Source organism: Felis catus, chromosome B3 (assembly GCF_018350175.1).
Source record: "Felis catus isolate Fca126 chromosome B3, F.catus_Fca126_mat1.0, whole genome shotgun sequence".
NCBI lineage: Eukaryota > Metazoa > Chordata > Mammalia > Carnivora > Felidae > Felis > Felis catus.
Window position 1 is genome coordinate 27,948,792 of NC_058373.1, and position 22,023 is coordinate 27,970,814.

At 39.0% G+C, this 22,023-nt stretch overlaps 1 protein-coding gene across 9 annotated transcripts in view; it reads right to left on the bottom strand.

Annotated features, from left to right (window-relative positions):
* Window positions 1-22,023, bottom strand: part of HERC2 (HECT and RLD domain containing E3 ubiquitin protein ligase 2) — a 279,601-nt gene that overhangs the window by 205,295 nt on the left and 52,283 nt on the right. For 7 of the 9 annotated variants that reach the window (XM_045058960.1, XM_045058959.1, XM_045058962.1 and 4 more), the window contains one exon: window positions 2,569-2,788. In XM_045058960.1, coding sequence (XP_044914895.1) covers window positions 2,569-2,788 — 220 coding nt within the window. Of the gene's footprint in view, window positions 1-2,568; window positions 2,789-22,023 lie in introns of those variants that run through there. The other 2 variants (XM_045058964.1, XM_045058965.1) reach the window with 2 other exon arrangements.

The following is a 22,023-nucleotide window of genomic DNA, read 5'->3' on the forward strand; positions in this document are numbered from 1 at the left end:
AAAAAAGCAAATAGCTTAGACCCACTCCCATCCACACCAGTCAACAATCCAACCCATTGCTAATTCCACAAAAAAAGGTGAAATCCACCACTATTCAGTAAATTGAGAAATGAGGAAATCTACAAAAATTTAGAAGATATCATGACACATCTAACAGATTGGCTAAAACAAAGCAGCAACAAATTCAAACGCTGACAAGGCTATGGAGAAACTAAATCATTCATACATAGTTGATGAGACTATACAATTACACAGCTATTTTGGAAAGAGCGCAGCAATGACCTACAAACCTAAACATAAGACCCAACAATTGAACTCCAGGGCATTTATTCCAAAAATATGAAACTGAGGTTCACACAAAAACCTGTCCACAAATATTCACAGCAGCTTTAATTAATAAAACTCAAAAACTGTAAATAACTTATGTCCTTCACTGGATGGTTAAACCAAATGAGGCACATCCATGTCACAGAATTTTACTATGCAATGATGATACATACAATTACTTGAAAGAATCTCAAGGAGGTAACCCTGATTGAAAAAAGCCAAGGTTACATAATAGACATGAAGAACACATTAGTGGCTGAAAGAGGATAAGGCAAAGGGGAGGGAAAAGGAAGTGAATGTGGCTATAAAAAGGCTCCTTGTCCTGTACTCTAACTGTGGCAATAGTGAGAGAAATCCAAACCTGTGATAAAATTGTATGGAAACACAATGGACACATGCATGCACTGAGAACATGTAAAAAACTGAGTTGAAAACATGTAAAACTGAGGAAATATGAGTAAGAGAAGTAAACTGTATCAAAGTCAATATCCTCATTGTGATAGTATACCGCAGTTTTGCAAGTGGCTACCACTGGGGGGAAGTAGATGAAGGGTATAAGGAATCTGTACTATTTCTTACAACTCCATGTGAACCCATAATTATCTCAAAATATGTATTTTTTTTAATTTTAGGAATTTGCTTGCTTCAGTGAAAGACAGATTTCAATTCACCCACCAACTCTTATGTCACCACAAAGGAAAAAGCACAAAGAAAAATCAGTTAGGGTCTAAGACACTTCTGCATCTTAGAGAATTCATTTTCATTCAACAAACACACAGGAACACTTAAAAGGCTTAGAATCTATCATCCCCATATGCAGAACCCCTCCCTGATCAATGATCACTACAAAGACCACTCACTCTCCAGCCAAGAAAGAGAGAACTGTGCTGCTGGTTATCATCACATGGGCAGGAATCCTCCTCTGTCACTTGGTTTAATTTATCTTAAAACTACTATCAAATATAGGACATGTAATGTGGTTTCAACTAGATTTAAAAGGAAAAATACATGAAACATGATACATTTAGCAATTCTTGTCTCCCAGTAGCAAAATAAGGTTTCCCCCCTGCTTCTTTCTGCCCCTGTACATTCCATGTGCTCTCTAGGGAATAAAAATCAGTATTACAATCAAATAAAACCAATTCTTTTTACTACATAAAATATGAGTTAAATCTGGAAATCTTTTAGTCAACGCTTCTGAGAACAAAAGTGTGGTAGAAAGCTACATTTTGGGAAAAGAAAACTCTACACAAGCCTTAAGCATTCTAGTTACATCTGAGAACAATCTGCTGATGTACACCAGTATATTAAAAATCATATATCTGAAACATCTCTTATAATAAAAGAATAAGATGGGGCACCTGGGTGGTTCAGTCAGTTAAGCAACCGACTTTGGCTCAGGTCATGATCTCGTGTTTCACAAGTTGGAGCCCTGCGTCGGGTTCTGTGGTGACAGCTCAGAGCCTGGAGCCTGCTTCGGATTCTGGGTCTCCCCCTCTCTCTGCCCCTCCCTGCTTGTGCTCACTCTCTCTCTCTCTCTCTCTCCCTCTCTCAAAAATAAATAAACATTAAAAAAAATTTTGAAGAGTTAAAGAATAAGAAAATCACATTAGGAAGAAAAAACTGAAGCATCTAAACTAGCTAGGCACTAAATATTATGATCTGAGTATTCCCTATCCAAAAGCAAAATAAAACAAAACAAAAACAATATAATGTTCAGGCCCCATTTTCAAAAATCTAGATATGCTTATCTACACCTTCACTGGCTTCCACAGTTACTGACAGAAAAGCATTTTAAAATAATGGCACAGGGGCTCCTGGGTGGCTCAGCCGGTTAAATGCCCAACTTTGGTTCAGGTCATGATCTCACAGTTCACAAGTTCAAGCCACTCATTGGCCTCTGTGCTGACAGCCCAGAGCCTGGAGCCTGCTTCAAATTCTGCGTCTCCCTCTCTCTCTGCTCCTCCCCCGCTCATGCTCTGTCTCTCTCTCTCTCAAAACAAATAAACATTAAAAAAAATTTTTTTAATAAATAAATTAAATAATGGCACAGATTAAGAAGCATAGTCTGTTACTCTCAGCAAATTAGCAAAGCCATTCTCCAGATTATATGAAACATACAAAAAGGGAAAGCAAGAATGGAAGGGACTATATTGAAACTTGTACTTAAACTTCCTCAACCAAACAGCCTGCATTTTATATTTAGCTGGTATCAGGATTCCTTCTTCATTATATTATTACCTTTTTTTGTCCACAGGAGGCAAAGAAATACTGCTGCTTTTCCACTTAACTTTGACATTCTCTTGGAAAACAGTTCTATTCAAGGCAATGAAATATCGTTCCAAGATGACCAGCCTCTGCTTGAGTCTCAGGGCTGAAAGGGTGGTAGTGGCTGACTGTATGGCCAGAGCTTGCTGCTCTTTAACCAACACAGAAAGACATTCCTTCAATTCATTCACATCTAGAAAACAAGAAGAAAATACCCAGCCTCTCAATATCTTGCTCATAGTTTGTTATAAAGATGATAAAGTGAATGGTAACAATAATATATAACACTTGAATACTTAGTATGTGCCAAAATGGTTTTAAGCACCTTATACCTATTAAGTACCTCTCAGTCACCATCAAGAGGTAGTATTGTACATGTATTTTAAGGAGGAGGAAACTGAGGCACAGAGAATTTGTGCAAGGTGACCCAAAGGATTACAGCATATGAGACAGACCATTCTTAGCCACCATGGTATGCTGCCTCTCTGAAACACTATATAAAAGTTTTTAACATTAAATTATAAAGTCAGTACTTAGCAGCATATTTCCTACAGAGAAAAAAATCTATCCATTATATTCATGCTGTATAACCAAATTCAAAATATACATGTTTCAATAAAATTGCCCAGCATAGGGGCACCTGGGTGGCTCAGCCAGTTAATCATCTCTTATTTTTTTTTAACTTTTATTTATTTTTGAGAGACAGAGAGAGAGCATGAATGGGGGAGGAGCAGAGAGAGAGGGAGACACAGAATCCGAAGCAGGCACTAGGCTCTGAGCTGTCAGCACAGAGCCCCACATGGGGCTTGAACCCACGAACTGTGAAATCATGACCTAGGATGCTTAACCGACTGACCCACCCAGGTGCCCCAGTGTCTAACTCATCATTCCGGCTCAGGTCATAATATCACCATCATGAGCTTGAGCCCTGCACGAGGCTCTGCACTGGGCATGAAGCCTGCTTAAGATTCTCTCTCTCCCTCTTGTTCTTCCCTCCTCCACTCATGCTCTCACTCTCTCAAAGAAAACAAAAAAAGAAAAGAAAAGAAAAGAAAAGAAAAGAAAAGAAAAGAAAAGAAAAGAAAAGAAAAGAAAAGAAAAAAGAAAAGGAAAAGAAAGGAAGGAAGAAAACTGCATAGCATATATGACTCATGAAAGGTAATATATTTATTGGAATATTTCAGGGAAAAATAAAGTAATTACAGTTGACCCTTACAGAACACAGTTTTAAACTACACGGGTCCACTTATACCCACATTTTTTTCAATAAATATATTGGAAAATTTTATGGAGATTTGCAACAATTTTTTTTAAAACTTACAGACAAATCACAAATAGGAAAAATCTCAATTAATATTCAAATTTCAAATATGAAAAAATTAATGTTAGGTTTGTCATGAATGCATAAAATGTATGTAGCTACTAGTTTATTTTTTCATTTTTTACTATAAAATATAAACAAATCTATTATAAAGTTAAAATTTATCAACACTTACACACAAAAATACAGTCCCTACATGGTGCCATTCACAGTCGAAAGAAATGTAAACAAATCTAAAGATTCAGTATTAAATCATAACAGCATAAAATTAACAACAGTACAGACTTACTGTAATGTCTACTGTAATAATTTCATAACCACCTCCTGTTGCTACTGCAGTGAGCTCAAGTGTTCCGAATATCCACTTAAAATGCCAAAAAGATGTTAATCATCTCCACATGAGCAGTTCATCTCTCTACTAAATTGCATACTGCAGTAAAAAGTGATCTCTAGTAGTTCTCTTGCATACTTTCATTGTGTTTAGTGCAATACTGTAAACCTTGAATAACACCATGGGACCCATAAATAGTGCCACTTATGATGCTGGAAGTGCTCCCAAGAAGCAGAGAAAAGTCATGACATTACTAGAAAAGGTTGAACTGTTTGATATGGACCATAGGTTGAGGTCTGCAGCTGTGGTTGCCTGCCATTTCAAGATAAATGAATCAAGTATAAAAACCAATGTGAAAAAAAGAAAAGGAAATTCATAAAGCTGACACAGCAGCTACACTACTATCAAACACAAAAACATTGCACTTTATGCGAAATACCTTTTATCTAGTACTAAAAAGGCAGCTTTTATATGGGTGCAGGATTGCTATAGAAAGGCATACCTATAGAGACATTAAAGTGATTTGAGAAAAAGCGAAGTCATTATATGACAACTTAAAGCAAAAAGAAGGTAAAGATCAACATCTGAAGAATTTAATGCCAGTAAATGACAGTTTGGGAATTTTAGAAAGAAGTTTAGCTTAAAAACCGTCAAGATAACAGGAGAAGCAGCTTCTGCTAACCAAGAGGAAGCATACAAGTTTCCAGATGCCATTCAGAGTGTCACTGAAGAGAAAGAAAATCTGCCTGAACACGTTTTTAATGCAGATGCAAGTGCTCTATTCTGGAAAAAAAGAAAATACCACAAACTCTTCCTTATTACTAAGGAAGAGAACTGAGCACCAGGATTTAAGGCAGGCAGGGATAGACAAATACAGACAGGCTTATGATCAGGACTGCCCTTATCTATAAAACTGCTAATACCCAAGTCTTGAAACGCAAATATAAAAACCAGCTGCCAGTCTTCTGGTTGTCCAGCAAGAAGGGCTGGACAAGAACCCTTTTTCTGAATGGGTTCCATCAATGCTTTGTCCATGATGTCAGGAAGTACCTTATCAAACAGGGACTACCCTTTAAAGTTCTTTATATATATATATATATATATGACATTTATTGTCAACCTGCTTTCCATACAACACCCAGTGCTCATCGGACAGGTGCCCTCCTCAATGCCCATACCACTTTCCCCTCCCTCCCACCCCATCAACCCTGTTTATTCTCAGTTTTTAAGAGTCTTATGGTTTGCCTCCTTCCCTCCCTTTATTTTTTTTCCTTTCCCTCCCCCATGGTCTTCTGTTAAGTTTCTCAGGATCCACATAACAGTGAAAACATACAGTATCTGTCTTTCTGTATGACTTATTTCACTTAGCATAACACTCTCCAGTTCCATCCCTGTTGCTACAAAAGGCCAGATTTCATTCTTTCTCATTGCCAAGTGGCATTCCATTCTGTATATAAACCACATATTCTTTATCCATTCATCAGTTGATGGACATTTAGGCTCTTTCCATAATTTGGCTATTATTGAAAGTGCTGCTATAAACATTGGGGTACAAGTGCCCCCACGCATCAGCACTCCTGTATCCCGTGGGTAAATTCCTAGCAGTGCTGTTTCTGGGTCATAGGGTAGATCTATTTTTAATTTTTTGAGGAACCTCCACACTGTTTTCCAGAGCGGCTGCACCAGTTTGCATTCCCACCAACAGTGCAAGAGGGTTCCCGTTTCTCCACATCCTCGCCAGCATCTATAGTCTCCTGATTTGTTCCTTATAGCTACTCTGACTGGCGTGAGGCGGTATCTGAGTGTGGTTTTGATTTGCATTTCCCTGATGAGGAGTGACATTGAGCATCTTTTCATGTGCCTGTTGGCCATCTGGATGTCTTCTTCAGAAAAGTGTCTCTTCATGTTTTCTGCCCATTTCTTCACTGGATTATTTGTTTTTCGGGTGTGGAGTTTAGTGAGTTCTTTACAGATTTTGGATACTAGCCCTTTGTCCCATATGTCCTTTGCAAATATCTTTTCCCATTCCGTCAGTTGCCTTTTAGTTTTGTTGATTGTTTCCTTTGCAGTGCAGAAGCTTTTTATCTTCACGAGGTCCCAATAGTTCATATTTGCCTTTAATTCCCTTGCCTTTGGAGATGTGTCAAGTAAGAAATTGCTGTGGCTGAGGTCAGAGAGGTATTTTCCTGCTTTCTCCTCTAGGGTTTTGATGGTTTCCTGTCTGACATTCAGGTCCTTCATCTATTTTGAGTTTATTTTTGAGAATGGTGTAAGAAAGTGGTCTGGTTTCATTCTTCGGCATGTTGCTGTCCAGTTCTCCCAGCCCCATTTGTTAAAGAGACTGTCTTTTTTTGATTGGATGTTCTTCCCTGCTTTGTCAAAGATTAGTTGGCCATACTTTTGTGGATCCAGTTCTAGAGTCTCTATTCTATTCCATTGGTCTGTGTGTCTGTTTTTGTGCCAATACCATGCTGTCCTGATGACTGCAGCTTTGTAGTAGAGGCTACAGTTTGGGATGGTGATGCCTCCCGCTTTGGTCGTCGTCTTCTTCAATATTACTTTGGCTATTCGGGGTCTTTTGTGGTTCCACACAAATTTTAGGATTGCTTGTTCCAGCTTCGAGAAGAATGCTGGTGCAATGTTGATTGGGATTGCATTGAATGTGTAGATAGCTTTGGGTAGTATTGACATTTTAGCAATATTTATTCTTCCAATCCATGAGCATGGAATGTTTTTCCATTTCCTTGTATCTTCTTCGATTTCCTTCATAAGGCTTTCTATAGTTTTCAGCACACAGATCTTTTACATCTTTGGTTAGGTTTATTCCTAGGTATTTTATGATTCTTGGCGCAATTGTGAATGGGGTCAGTTTCTTTGGCTTTCTGTTGCTTCATTGTTAGTGTATAAGAATGCAGCTGATTTCTGTACATTAATTTTGCATCCTGTGACTTTGCTGAATTCACGTATCAGTTCTAGGAGACTGTTGGTGGAGTCTGTCGGGTTTTCCATGTATAATATCATGTCATCCGCAAAAAGTGAAAGCTTGACTTCATCTTTGCCAATTTTGATGCCTTTGATTTCCTTTTGTTGTCTGATTGCTGATGCTAGCACTTCCAACACTATGTGAAACAGCAGCGGTGAGAGTGGACATCCCTGTCGTGTTCCTGGTCTCAGGGGGAAAGCTGTCAGTTTTTCCCCAATGAGGATGATATTAGCTGTGGGCTTTTCATAAATGGCTTTTATGATGTTTAAGTATGTTCCTTCTATCTCGACTGTCTCGAGGGTTTTTATTAAGAAAGGATGCTGAATTTGGTCAAATGCTTTTTCTGCATCGATTGACAGGATCATATGGCTCTTATCTTTTCTTTTATTAACGTGATGTATCACGTTGATTGATTTGTGAGTGTTGAACCAGTCCTGCAGCCCAGGAATGAATCCCACTTGATCATGGTGTATAATTCTTTTTATATGCTGTTGAATTCGATTTGCTAGTATCTGATTGAGAATATTTGCGTGCATATTCATCAGGGATATTGGCCTGTAGTTCTCTTTTTTTGCTGGGTCTCTGTCTGGCTTGGGAATCAAAGTAATGCTGGCTTCATAGAATGAGTCTGGAAGTTTTCCTTCCCTTTCTATTTTTTGGAACAGCTTGAGAAGGATAGGTATTACCTCTGCTGTAAATGTTTGGTAGAATTCCCCTGGGAAGCCATCTGGTCATGGACTCTTATTTGTTGGGAGGTTTTTGATAACTGATTCAATTTTTTCGCTGGTTATGGGTCTGTTCAAGTTTTCTATTTCTTCCTGTTTGAGTTTTGGAAGTGTGTGGGTGCTTAGGAATGTGTCCATTTCTTCCAGGTTGTCCAGTTTGTTGGCATATGATTTTTCATAGTATTCCCTGATAATTGCTTGTATTTCTGAGGGATTGGCTGTACTAATTCCATTTGCATTCATGACTTTATCTATTTGGGTCATCTCCCTTTTCTTTGTGAGAAGCCTGGCTAGAGGTTTATCAATTTTGTTTATTTTTTCAAAAAAACAACTCGTGGTTTCATTGATCTGCTCTACAGTTTTTTTTTAGATTCTATATTGTTTATTTCTGCTCTGATCTTTATTATTTCTCTTCTTCTGCTGGGTTTGGGGTGTCTTTGCTGTTCTGCTTCTATTTCCTTTAGGTGTGCTGTTAGATTTTGTATTTGGGATTTTTCTTGTTTCTTGAGATAGGTCTGGATTGCAATGTATCTTCCTCTCAGGACTGCCTTTGCTGCATCCCAAAGCGTTTGGACTGTTGTATTTTCATTTTGATTTGTTTCCATATATTTTTAAATTTCTTCTCTAAGTGCCTGGTTGACCCATTCATTCTTTAGTCGGGTGTTCTTTAACCTCCATGCTTTTGGAGGTTTTCCAGGCTTTTTCCTGTGGTTGATTTCAACTTTCATAGCACTGTGGTCTGAAAGTGTGCATGGTATGATCTCATTTCTTTTATACTTATGAAGGGCTGTTTTGTGACCCAGTCAGCATGTGATCTATCTTGGAGAATGTTCCATGCGCACTCGAGAAGAAAGTATATTCTGTTGCTTTGGGATGCAGAGTTCTAAATATATCTGTCAGGTCCATCTGATCCAATGTATCATTCAGGGCCCTTGTTTCTTTATTGATCCTGTGTCTACATGATCTCTCCATTCCTGTAAGTGGGGTATTAAAGTCCCCTGCAATTACCACATTCTTATCAATAAGGTTGCTTATGTTTGTGATTAACTGTTTTATATATTTGGGGGCTCTGGTATTCGGCGCATAGACATTTATAATCGTTAGTTCTTCCTGATGGATAGAGCCTGTAATTATTATATAATGCCCTTCTTCATCTCTTGTTACAGCCTTTAATTTAAAGTCTAGTTTGTCTGATATAAGTATGGCTACTCCAGCTTTCTTTTGACTTCCAGTAGCATGATAGATAGTTCTCCATCCCCTCACTTTCAATCTGAAGGTGTCCTCAGGTCTAAAATGAGTCTCTTGTAGACAGAGAATAGATGGGTCTTGTTTCATTATCCATTCTGATACCCTATGTCTTTTGGTTGGAGCATTTAGTCCATTTACATTCAGTGTTGTTATTGAAAGATACGGGTTTAGAGTCATTGTGATGTGTGTGGGTTTCATGCTTGCAGTGATGTCTCTGGTACTTTGTGGTCTTTGCAACATTTCACTCACAGAATCCCCCTTAGGATCTCTTGTAGGGCTGGTTTAGTAGTGATGAATTCCTTCAGTTTTTGTTTGTTTGGGAAAACCTTTATCTCTCCTTCTATTCTGAATGACAGACTTGCTGGATAAAGGATTCCTGGCTGCATATTTTTTTCTGTTCTTCACATTGAAGACTTCCTGCCATTCCTTTCTGGCCTGCCAAGTTTCAGTAGATAGGTCTGCTACTACCCTTATCTGTCTACCTTTGTCTTAGGGCCTGTTTATCCCTACCTGCTTTCAGAATTCTCTCTTTATCCTTGTATTTTGCCAGTTTCACTATGATATGTTGTGTAGAAGATCGATTCAAATCACGTCTGAAGGGAGTTCTCTGTGCCTCTTGGATTTCAATGCCTTTTTCCTTCCCCAGATCAGGGAAGTTCTCAGCTACGATTTGCTCAAGTACACCTTCAGCCCCCTTCTCTCTCTCTTCTTCTTCTAGAATTCCTATGATACAGATATTGTTCCATTTGACTGCATCACTTTGTTCTCTAATTCTGCCCTCATACTCCTGGATTTTTTTTTCTTTTTCTCAGCTTCCTCTTTTTCTGTAATTTTATCTTCTAATTCACCTATTCTCTCCTCTGCCTCTTCAATCTGAGCTGTGATCACCTCCATTTTATTTTGCACCTCATTTATAACATTTTTTAGTTCCTCATGACTATTTCTTAGTCCCTTGATCTCTGTAGCAATAGATTCTCTGCTGTCCTCTATGCTTTTTCCAAGCCCAGCGAGTAATTTTATGACCATTATTCTAAATTCTTGTTCAGTTATATTGCTTAAATCAGTTTGATCAATTCATTAGCTGTCACTACTTCCTGGAGTTTCCTTTGAAGAGAATTCCATTTCATCATTTTGGGTAGTCCCAGTGGTAGCTCTGAACTGCAGGGCACTTCCCCTGTGCTGTCTGGAGAAACATGTGTTGGTGGGCAGGGTCGCAGTCAGACCTGATGTCTGCCCCCAGCCCACCGCTGGGGCCACAGTCAGACTGGTATGTACCTTATCTTCCCTTCTCCCAGGGGCAGGACTCACTGTGGAGTGGTGTGGCTCCTGTCTGGGCTGCTTCCACACTGCCAGGCTTGTGGTGCTGCTTCGATGGGATCTGGCCAAGGGCATATTAGCCAGGGTGGATCCGCAAGGTGCACAGAGGTGGGAGGGGCAGGCTTAGCTAGCTTTGTTCTTGGTGGTCCCCTGAGGGAAGAGCCCTGCAGCACTGGGAGGGAGGCAGGCCCACTGGAGGGATGGATCCACAGAAGCACAGCTTTGGGCATTTGCACAGTGCCAGCAAGTTCAGCGACGGGAATGGTTCCCATTGGAATTTTGGCTGGGGGATGGGAGAGAGAAATGGCGTGTGCCAGCGCCTTTTTTCCCCCACAGAGCTCTGTCCCTCCAGGGCTCAACAACCTTCCCTCCCGGAGTCCTCTCACCCTCCCAGCTCTCAGAGAGCAGAGCTGTTGACTTTTAACATTCCAGATGTTAAGTCCCGCTGGTTGCCAGAACTCAGAGAGTCTGGCCCCTCCGCTTTTGCAAGCCAGACTTCGGGGGCTCTGCCTTGCCTGGCGGGCTGCCCCTCCACTGCCCGGCTCCCACCACCTCTTTGTCCTTCCTACCCTCTTCCATGGGCCTCTTGTCTACGCTTGGCTCTGTAGAGTCCGTTCTGCTAGTCTTCCGGTGGTTTTCTTGGTTATTTACGCAGATGTGGGTGGATTCTAAGTGATCAGCAGGACGAGGTGAGCCCAACATCCTCCTACGCCACCATCTTCCTGTTCCCCTCTAAAGTTCTTTTGATATTGAACAATGCCCCTGGCCATGTAGAACCCCTTGAGTTTAACACTGAAGGTGTCATCAAAGTGGTGTTCTTGCCTCCAAACACAATGTCTCTAATTCAGCCTCTAGATCAGGGAGTCATAAGGACCTTTAAGGCTCATTACACACAGTACTCTGTGGAAGGGATCACTAACACTGTGGAAGAGAATCCTGATAGGACATCATGAAAGTCTGGAAGGATTACACCACTGAAGATGCCATTGCTGTTATAGAAAAAGCTATAAACACCATCAAGCCTGAAACAAATCTCCTGTTGGAGAAAACTGTGTCCAGATTTTGTGCATGACTTCATGGGATTTATGACAGAGACAATCAAAGAAATCAAGAAAGAGGCTGTGGATAAGGCAAAAGGGTGAGGAGTAAAGGGTTTCAAGATATGGATCCTGGAGAAATTCAAGAGGTAACAGACACCACACCAGAGGAATTAACAGAAGATAATGTAATGAAGATAAGTGATTCCCAATCAGTGCAAGCAAGACAATGAAGAAGATGTAGAAGCAATGCCAGAAAAAAAAGTGACATTACACAACTTCGCAGAAGGGTTCCAATTATTCAAAAACAGTTTTGACTTCTTTTATAATGTGGACCCTTTTATGATATGGGCAATGAAACTAAAGCAAACAGTAGAAGAAGGGTTGGTACATATAGAAACATTTTCAGAGAAATGAAAAGGCAAAAAAGTCTGAAATTACAATGTATTCCCATAAAGTTACATTGAATGTGCCTGCCTCTCCTGCCTCCCCTTCTACCTCCTCCAATTCTTCTGCCTCCACCACCCCTGAGGCAGACAGACCAACCCCTCCTCTTCTTCCTCCTCCTCAGCCTACACAACATTAGGACAATAATGAATACCTTTATGATAATTCACCTCCAATTAATGAATAATCATGCCATAAAGTTAATAAAGTTATCTGATGTATATGTGTGAGTGCCATTGTGTGAAAATCTAATAACTGTACAGCAAGAACTGTAGAAGACATTTTTATGTTGTCATCATCACCATCAACATCATCATCATAAGTATTCAACATTTAGAACGTCGTGTGCAAGACTTATATGGAAGTAGATAGCCTACCCTTATAGAGGCATAAAGTGATATTTAATATAAAATTAATAATGTGTTAGTTTCCTTGCTGTTTTATAACTTTCCTTTCAAAGAATTACATTACTGTACAGTATGCACCCCTCTGTCTCTCACTCTCATAATTGGAGAAATAGTATATCAGCCTATCATCACAGGTAAGTGGTTTTCTAAAAACTTTTAACAATGTTTCCAATATTGCATTACAAATATGACTCTAATAGAGTATGCTATAAAAATCTTATAACAATCCATTCATTAGCGTATAGGTGAGGCTACCATGAAGCAATTGTATCAATTACACTAGGCTACCATAAACCAATCACATTGCTGCTTCTTTGTTATGGATTCATGAATCATTATACCTGTAAATAAATAGGAATTTCGTTTTCACAGTATCTTTTCATTTTTACTATCCAGCATTTATACTATGTATATCTAGTGCATATCATATAAGACAATATCGAAATATTATTGACAATTCATCTTGAAAACAGACCATGTAAACTTACTGCATCAATACACTACAGTCCTATAAATGTTTTTTTTCTTTTTCTTATGATCTTCATAACATTCTCTTTTCCCTACCTTACTTTACCATAAAAATACAGTATATGATACATATAAAAAAAAATACACGTTAATTGACTGCTTATGTTTCCAGTTCCAGTCCACAATAGGCTATTAATAGTGAAGTTTTGGGGAAATCAAAAGCTATATGAAGATTTCTGACTAGATGGGGATTAGTGCTCCAATCCTCACATTGTTCAAAGACTAACTGTAGTAAAATGTGTGATAGGTAAGTGGTATTTCCATTATACTGCTCTATTATATTATGTATGTCTGAATTTTCCACAATTAAGGAGCTTTTTTTTAAGTACCTAGAAGACAACTGCATGAATGAAAATAATTCAAAGGATTCTGATCTCCCAACTAAACATAACACTGCCTTAAGCTGAGCAGTAAATTAAGTTCCCTTCTGCAAATTCCCTACACCAGTAAAGCTTCCAGTGTTGGCAAGAGCAGGAATATCCTGTGTATGTTGTCTCTAATGATTATTAGCCATGAGGCCACTACCTTCATCAGCCTGGCAGCTTCAGATCCTGGGAGCCAACAGCCACATTCCTACTAAATTTCTCTGTTGGCCTCTGGGACAACATCCAGTAAACTAACATTGACAATATAGGAGTCCCAGAAGAAAGAGAAAGAGAAGGGGACAGAAAACTTCTTTGAAAAAATAACATCCGAATATTTCCCTAATCTAACAAAGGATAAGACATCAAGATCCAGGAAGCCCAGAGAGTTCCAAATAAGACAACTCAAAGAAACCCACACTAAAATCACACTGTAACTAAATTAAAATGCCTAAATTAAAAACAAAAAGAATCTTAAAAGCAGCAAGAAAAAAACAACTTGTTGCATAGAAGGAACCCTCAGAAGATATTCCAGCAGAAATTTTGCAGGCCAGAAAAGACTGGCATGATATATTCAAAGTGCTGAAAGAAAATAACTTCCAACCAAGAATACTGTACCCAACAAAGTTATACAGAACTGAAAAAGAGATAATTTTCTAGACAAGCAAAAGCTAAAGGAATTCAGCACTACTAACCCCTTACAAAAAACGTTAAAGGGACTTCTTAAGCTGAAAAGAAAGGTAACCAATTAGTAACAAGAAAATATATGAAAGTACAACTCTCACAGGAAAGAGAAATATATAGTAAAGGTAGAAGATTAATCACTTATAAACACGGTATAAAGGTTAAAAGACAAAATTAGTAAAAATACATTATATACTACAATAATTAAGAGATACACAGTACAAAAAGATATAAATTATGACATAAAAATATAAAGCATGGGGGTGAGAGTAAAAAGTTTGAGCTTTAGAATGTTTTCAAACTTATGTTGTTACCAACTTAAAATAGACTTATAAATATGCAAACCTCATGCTAACCATAATACAAAAACCTACAGCAGGTACACAAAAGATAATGAGAAAGAAATCTAAGCATAACAATAAAGAAAGCCATCAAACCACAAAGAAAACAAAAGAACAGAGGAACTACAAGTCAGCCAGAAAACAATTAACAAAATGGCAGTAAGTACATACTTACCAATAATCAGTTTACATGTAAGTACAGAAAGTTCTCCAATCAAAAGATATGGAGTGGCTGAATGGATAAAAGAACAAGATCTATCTATATGCTGCCTACAAGAGATCCACCTTCAGACATAAGGACACAAAGAGAAAGTGAAGAGATTAAAAAAGATATTCTGTGCAAATGACAACCAAAGCAGAGTGGGCATAGATACACTTATATCAGACAAAACAGACTTTAAAATAAAGACTGTATAAGAACCAAAGAAAAGCATTACATAATGATTTAAAAAAGCCAATGCAGGGGCACCTGGGTGGCTCAGTCAGTTGAGCACCTGACTCTTGATTTCAGCTCAGGTCATGATCTCACAGTTGGTGGGACTGAGCCCCATGCTGGGCTCCACACCTTCAGCACAGATTCTCTTTCCCCCCTCTCTGACCTCCCCCACCAAAATAAATCAATAAACATTTTTTTAAAAAGTCAATCCAACAGGAGGATGTAACATTTACAAATATTTATGCACCCAACATAAGACCATATAAATATTTAAAGCAAATCTCAATAAACCAGCATGGGACTTTGATATTCTCCTTTCATCAATGGATAGATTATCCAGTCATAAAATCAGTAAGGAAATATCACCTTAATTTACACATTAGACCAGATGGACATAGCAAATATATACGGCAAAACAACAGAATATATAGTCTTCTCAAGTCAACATGGAAATTCTCCAGGATATTAAACCACAAGAAAAGTCTTAATAAATTTAAGAAGACTGAAATCACATCAAGCATCTTTTTCAACCACAATGGTATGAAACTAGAAATCAATTAATTACAAAAAGAAAATTGGAAAATTCACAAATATGTGGAGATTAAGCAGCACACTACTTGGCAACCAACGCTTCAACCAAGAAATCAAGAGAAATCAAAAACTACCTGTAGACAAATGAAAATAAAAATAGAGCATACCAAAACTCATGGGATGCAGCAAAAGCAGTTCTAAAAGAGATAGGCAATAAACGCCTACATCAAGAAACAAGATACATCTCAAATAAACAATCTAATTTTACACCTCAAGGAACTACCAAAAGAAGAACAAATGAAGGATAAAGTTGATAGAAGGAAGGAAAAAACAAAGATCAGAGATGAAATAATGAAATAAGTAATAAAAAGCAAAAGAAAACATCAATGAAACCAAGAACTGGTTCTTTGATAATTTAAACAAAATTGACAAACATTTAGCTAAAGTCACCAAGAAAAAAAGAGAGGACTCAAAATCAGAAATGAAAGAGATGTTAGACTGACAATACAGAAATACAAAAGTTCATGAGAAATTACTATGTACTTACTACTATGTAAGAAAATTTAATCAATAATCAAAAACCTCCCAACAAAAAAATGTCCAGAATCTGATGGCTTCACTGGTAAATTCTGTCAAACATTCAAAAAAGAATTAACACCAACCCTTCTCTTAACTCTTCCAAAAAAATTGAAGAGGAGAGAACACTTCCTAACTCATTTTATAAGGCCAGAATTATTAATACCAAGGCCAGATATGGACATCACAAGAAAAAAAAAATTACAGGCCAATTTCCCTAATGAACATACACACCAAAATCCGTAACAAAGTATTACCACACTGAATTCATAAATACATTAAAAGGACAATACATACACCATGAACATATGGGATTTATTCCCAGAGATGCAAGGATGATAAACATCCACAAATCAATCAATGTGGTGTATACATTAACAAAATGAAAAATAAAAATCATATGATAATCTCAATAGATACAGAAAAAGCATTTGAAAAATTTCACCATCCAGTTAAGATAAAAGCTCTCAACAAAGCAGGTATAAACAGAATGTAACTCAAGATAATAAAAGCCATGTATGACAAGCCTACAGCTAACAATGACTTAACAGTGAAAACCTGGAAGCTTTTCTTCAAAAATCAGGAACAAGACAAGGATGCCACTCCATTCAACGTAGTATAAGAAATCCTAGCTAGAGCATTCAGGCAAGAAAAAGAAATACAGGCATCCAAATTGGAGAGGAAAAAATAAAACTGTCACTATTTGTAGATGACATGGTATTCTACAGAGAAAACTCTGAAGACCACCAAAAAAACAAAAACAAAAACAAAAACAAAAAACAAAAAACTGTCAGAGCTAATAAGCAAATTTAGTACAGTAAAATACAAAACTCAATACACAAAAATCTGATTCATTTCTATAAATAATGAACTATCAGAGAAATCAAGAAAACAATCCCACTTACAACTGCATCAAGAAGAATAAAATACCGAAATAACCCAGAAAACCACCAGAGGATTAGCAGAACAGAGTCTCCGGAGCCAAGCGCAGACGAGAGGCCCACGGAAGAGGGTAAGAAGGACAGCGAGGCGGTGCGCGCTCCACGGACTGGCGGGAGGGAGCCGAGGCAGAGGGGCGGCTCGCCGGCCAAGCAGAGCCCCCGAGTCTGGCTGACAAAAACCGGAGGGGCCTGACGGACTGTGTTCTGACAGCAAGCGTGACTTAGCGTCTGGAAGGTCATAAGTTAACAGCTCTGCTCGGAAAGCGAAAAGGCTGGAGGACAAATGGAGGGAGAGCTGCTGAGCCCCCAGACTACAGAGCTCAGTTTGGTGGGGAACAAAGGCGCTCGCCAGCGCCATCTCCCCGGCCCATACCCCAGCCAAAATCCCAAAGAGAACCAGTTCCTGCCAGGGAACTTGCTCGCTCCGCTCAAACACCCAACTCTGTGCTCCGCGCAAACACCCAACTCTGTGCTTCTGCGGAGCCAAACCTCCAGCAGCAGATCTGACTCCCTCCCACTGCCACAGGGCCCCTCCTGAAGTGGATCACCTAAGGAGAAGCGAGCTAAGCCTGCCCCTCCTGCCCCCGTGCACCTTGCCTACCCACCCCAGCTAATACGCCAGATCCACAGCATCACAGGCCTGGCAGTGTGCAAGTAGCCCAGACGGGCCACGCCACCCCACAGTGAATCCCACCCCTAGGAGAGGGGAAGAGAAGGCACACACCAGTCTGACTGTGGCCCCAGTGGTGGGCTGGGGGCAGACATCAGGTCTGACTGCGGCCCCGCCCACCAACTCCAGTTATACACCACAGCACAGGGGAAGTGCCCTGCAGGTCTTCACCACACCAGGGACTATCCAAAATGACCAAGCGGAAGAATTCCCCTCAGAAGAATCTCCAGGAAATAACAACACCTAACGAACTGATCAAAAAGGATTTAAATAATATAACAGAAAGTGAATTTAGAATAATAGTCATAAAATTAATCGCTGGGCTTGAAAACAGTATAGAGGAGAGCAGAGAATCTCTTGCTGCAGAGATCAAGGGACTAAGGAACAGTCTCGAGCAGCTGAAAAGCGCTTTAAACGAAATGCAAAACAAAATGGAAACGACGACAGCTCGGATTGAAGAGGCAGAGGAGAGAATAGGTGAACTAGAAGATAAAGTTATGGAAAAAGAGGAAGTTGAGAGAAAGAGAGATAAAAATATCCAAGAGTATGAGGGGAAAATTAGAGAACTAAGTGATACACTAAAAAGAAATAATATACGCATAATTGGTATCCCAGAGGAGGAAGAGAGGGAAAGGTGCTGAAGGGGTACTTGAAGAAATAATAGCTGAGAACGTACCCTGAACTGGGGAAGGAAAAAAGCATTGAAATCCAAGAGGCACAGAGAACTCCCTTCAGACGTAACTTGAATCGATCTTCTGCATGACATATCATAGTGAAACTGGCAAAATACAAGGATAAAGAGAAAATTCTGAAAGCAGCAAGGGATAAACGTGCCCTCACATATAAAGGGAGACCTATACGACTCGTGACTGATCTCTCTTTTGAAACTTGGCAGGCCAGAAAGAATTGGCACGAGATCTTCAGTGTGCTAAACAGAAAAAATATGCAGCCGAGAATCCTTTATCCAGCAAGTCTGTCATTCAGAATAGAAGGACAGATAAAGGTCTTCCCAAACAAACAAAAACTGAAGGAATTTGTCACCACTAAACCAGCCCTACAAGAGATCCTAAGGGGGACCCTGTGAGACAAAGTACCAGAGACATCACTACAAGCATAAAACATACAGACATCACAATGACTCTAAACCCGTATCTTTCTATAATAACACTGAATGCAAATGGATTAAATGCGCCAACCAAAAGACATAGGGCATCAGAATGGATAAAAAAACAAGACCCATCTATTTGCTGTCTACAAGAGACTCATTTTAGACCTGAGGACACCTTTAGACTGAGAGTGAGGGGATGGAGAACTATTTATCATGCTACTGGAAGCCAAAAGGAAGCTGGAGTAGCCATACTTATATCAGACAAACTAGACTTTAAATTAAAGGCTGTAACAAGAGATGAAGAAGGGCATTATATAATAATTACAGGGTCTATCCATCAGGAAGAACTAACGATTATAAATGTCTATGCGCCGAATACCGGAGCCCCCTAATATATCAAACAACTACTCATAAACATAAGCAACCTTATCGATAAGAATGTGGTAATTGCAGGGGACTTTAACACCCCACTTACAGAAATGGATAGATCATAGACACACGGTCAATAAAGAAACAAGGGCCCTGATTGATACATTGGATCAGATGGACTTGACAGATATATTTAGAATTCTGTATCCCAAAGCAACAGAATATACTTTCTTCTCAAGTGCACATGGAACATTCTCCAAGATAGATCATATACTGGGTCACAAAACAGCCCTTCATAAGTTTACAAGAACTGAAATTATACCATGCATACTTTCAGACCACAATGCTATGAAGCTTGAAATCAACCACAGAAAAAAGTCTGGAAAACCTCCAAAAGCATGGAGGTTAAAGAACACCCTACTAACGAATGAGTGGGTCAACCAGGCAATTAGAGAAGAAATTAAAAAATATATGGAAACAAATCAAAATGAAAATACAACAATCCAAACGCTTTGGGACACAGCGAAGGCAGTCCTGACAGGAAAATACATTGCAATCCAGGCCTATCTCAAGAAACAAGAAAAATCCCAAATACAAAAATCTAACAGCACACCTAAAGGAAATAGAAGCAGAACAGCAAAGGCAGCCTAAACCCAGCAGAAGAGAAATAATAAAGATCAGAGCAGAAATAAACAATATAGAATCTAAAAAAACTGTAGAGCACATCAACAAAACCACGAGTTGTTTTTTTGAAAAAATAAACAAAATTGACAAACCTCTAGCCAGGCTTCTCAAAAAGAAAAGAGAAATGACCCAAATAGATAAAATCATGAATGAAAATGGAATTATTACAACCAATCCCTCAGAGATACAAACAATGATCAGGGAATACTATGAAAAATTATATGCCAACAAATTGGACAACCTGGAAGAAATGGACAAATTCTTAAACACCCACACTCTTCCAAAACTCAATCAGGAGGAAATAGAAAGATTGAACAGACCCATAACCAGCGAAGAAATTGAATCGGTTATCAAAAATCTCCCAAAAATAAGAGTCCAGAACCAGATGGCTCCCCAGGGGAGTTCTACCAGACGTTTAAAGCAGAGATAATACCTATCCTTCTCAAGCTATTCCAAGAAATAGAAAGGGAAGGAAAACTTCCAGACTCATTCTATAAAGCCAGTATTACTTTGATTCCTAAACCAGACAGAGACCCAGTAAAAAAAAAAGAACTACAGGCCAATATCCCTGATGAATATGGATGCAAAAATTCTCAATAAGATAATAGCAAATCGAATTCAACGGCATATAAAAAGAATTATTCATCATGATCAAGTGGGATTCATTCCTGGGATGCAGGGCTGGTTCAACATTCGCAAATCAATCAACGTGATACATCACATTAACAAAAAAAAAGAGAAGAACCATATGATCCTGTCAATCGATGCAGAAAAGGCCTTTGACAAAATCCAGCACCCTTTCTTAATAAAAACCCTTGAGAAAGTCGGGATAGAAGGAACATACTTAAAGATCATAAAAGCCATCTATGAAAAGCCCACAGCTAACATCATCCTCAACGGGGAAAAACTGAGAGCTTTTTCCCTGAGATCAGGAACCCGACAGGGATGCCCACTCTCACCGCTGTTGTTTAACATGGTGCTGGAAGTTCTAGCATCAGCAATCAGACAACAAAAGGAAATCAAAGGCATCAAAATTGGCAATGAGGAAGTCAAGCTTTCACTTTTTGCAGATGACATGATATTATACATGGAAAATCCGATAGACTCCACCAACAGTCTGCTAGAACTGATACATGAATTCAGCAAAGTTGCAGGATACAAAATCAATGTACAGAAATCAGTTGCATTCTTATACACTAACAATGAAGCAACAGAAAGACAAATAAAGAAACTGATCCCATTCACAATTGCACCAAGAAGCATAAAATACCTAGGAATGAATCTAACCAAAGATGTAAAAGATCTGTATGCTGAAAACTATAGAAAGCTTATGAAGGTAATTGAAGAAGATTTAAAGAAATGGAAAGACATTCCCTGCTCATGGATTGGAAGAATAAATATTGTCAAAATGTCAATACTACCCAAAGCTATCTACACATTCAATGCAATCCCAATCAACATTGCACCAGCATTCTTCTCGAAACTAGAACAAGCAATCCTAAAATTCATATGGAACCACAAAAGGCCCCGAATAGCCAAAGGAATTTTGAAGAAGACCAAAGCAGGAGGCATCACAATCCCAGACTGTAGCCTCTACTACAAAGCTGTCATCATCAAGACAGCATGGTATTGGCACAAAAACAGACACATAGACCAATGGAATAGAATAGAAACCCCAGAACTAGATCTACAAACGTATGGCCAACTCATCTTTGACAAAGCAGGAAAGAACATCCAAGGGAAAAAGGACAGCCTCTTTAACAAATGGTGCTGGGAGAACTGGACAGCAACATGCAGAAGATTGAAACTAGACCACTTTCTCACACCATTCACAAAAATAAACTCAAAATGGATAAAGGACCTGAATGTGAGACAGGAAACCATCAAAACCTTAGAGAATAAAGCAGGAAAAGACCTCTCTGACCTCAGCCATAGCAATCTCTTACTCGACACCTCCCCAAAGGCAAGGGAATTAAAAGCAAAAATGAATTGCTGGGACCTTTTGAAGATAAAAAGCTTCTGCACTGCAAAGGAAACAACCAACAAAACTAAAAGGCAACCAACGGAATGGGAAAAGATATTTGCAAATGACATATCAGACAAAGGGCTAGTATCCAAAATCTATAAAGAGCTCACCAAACTCCACACCCGAGAAACAAATAACCCAGTGAAGAAATGGGCAGAAAACATGAAGAGACACTTCTCTAAAGAAGACATCCGGATGGCCAACAGGCACATGAAAAGATGTTCAGCGTCGCTCCTTATCAGGGAAATACAAATCAAAACCACACTCAGGTATCACCTCACGCCAGTCAGAGTGGCCAAAATGAACAAATCAGTAGACTATAGATGCTGGAGAGGATGTGAAGAAACGGGAACCCT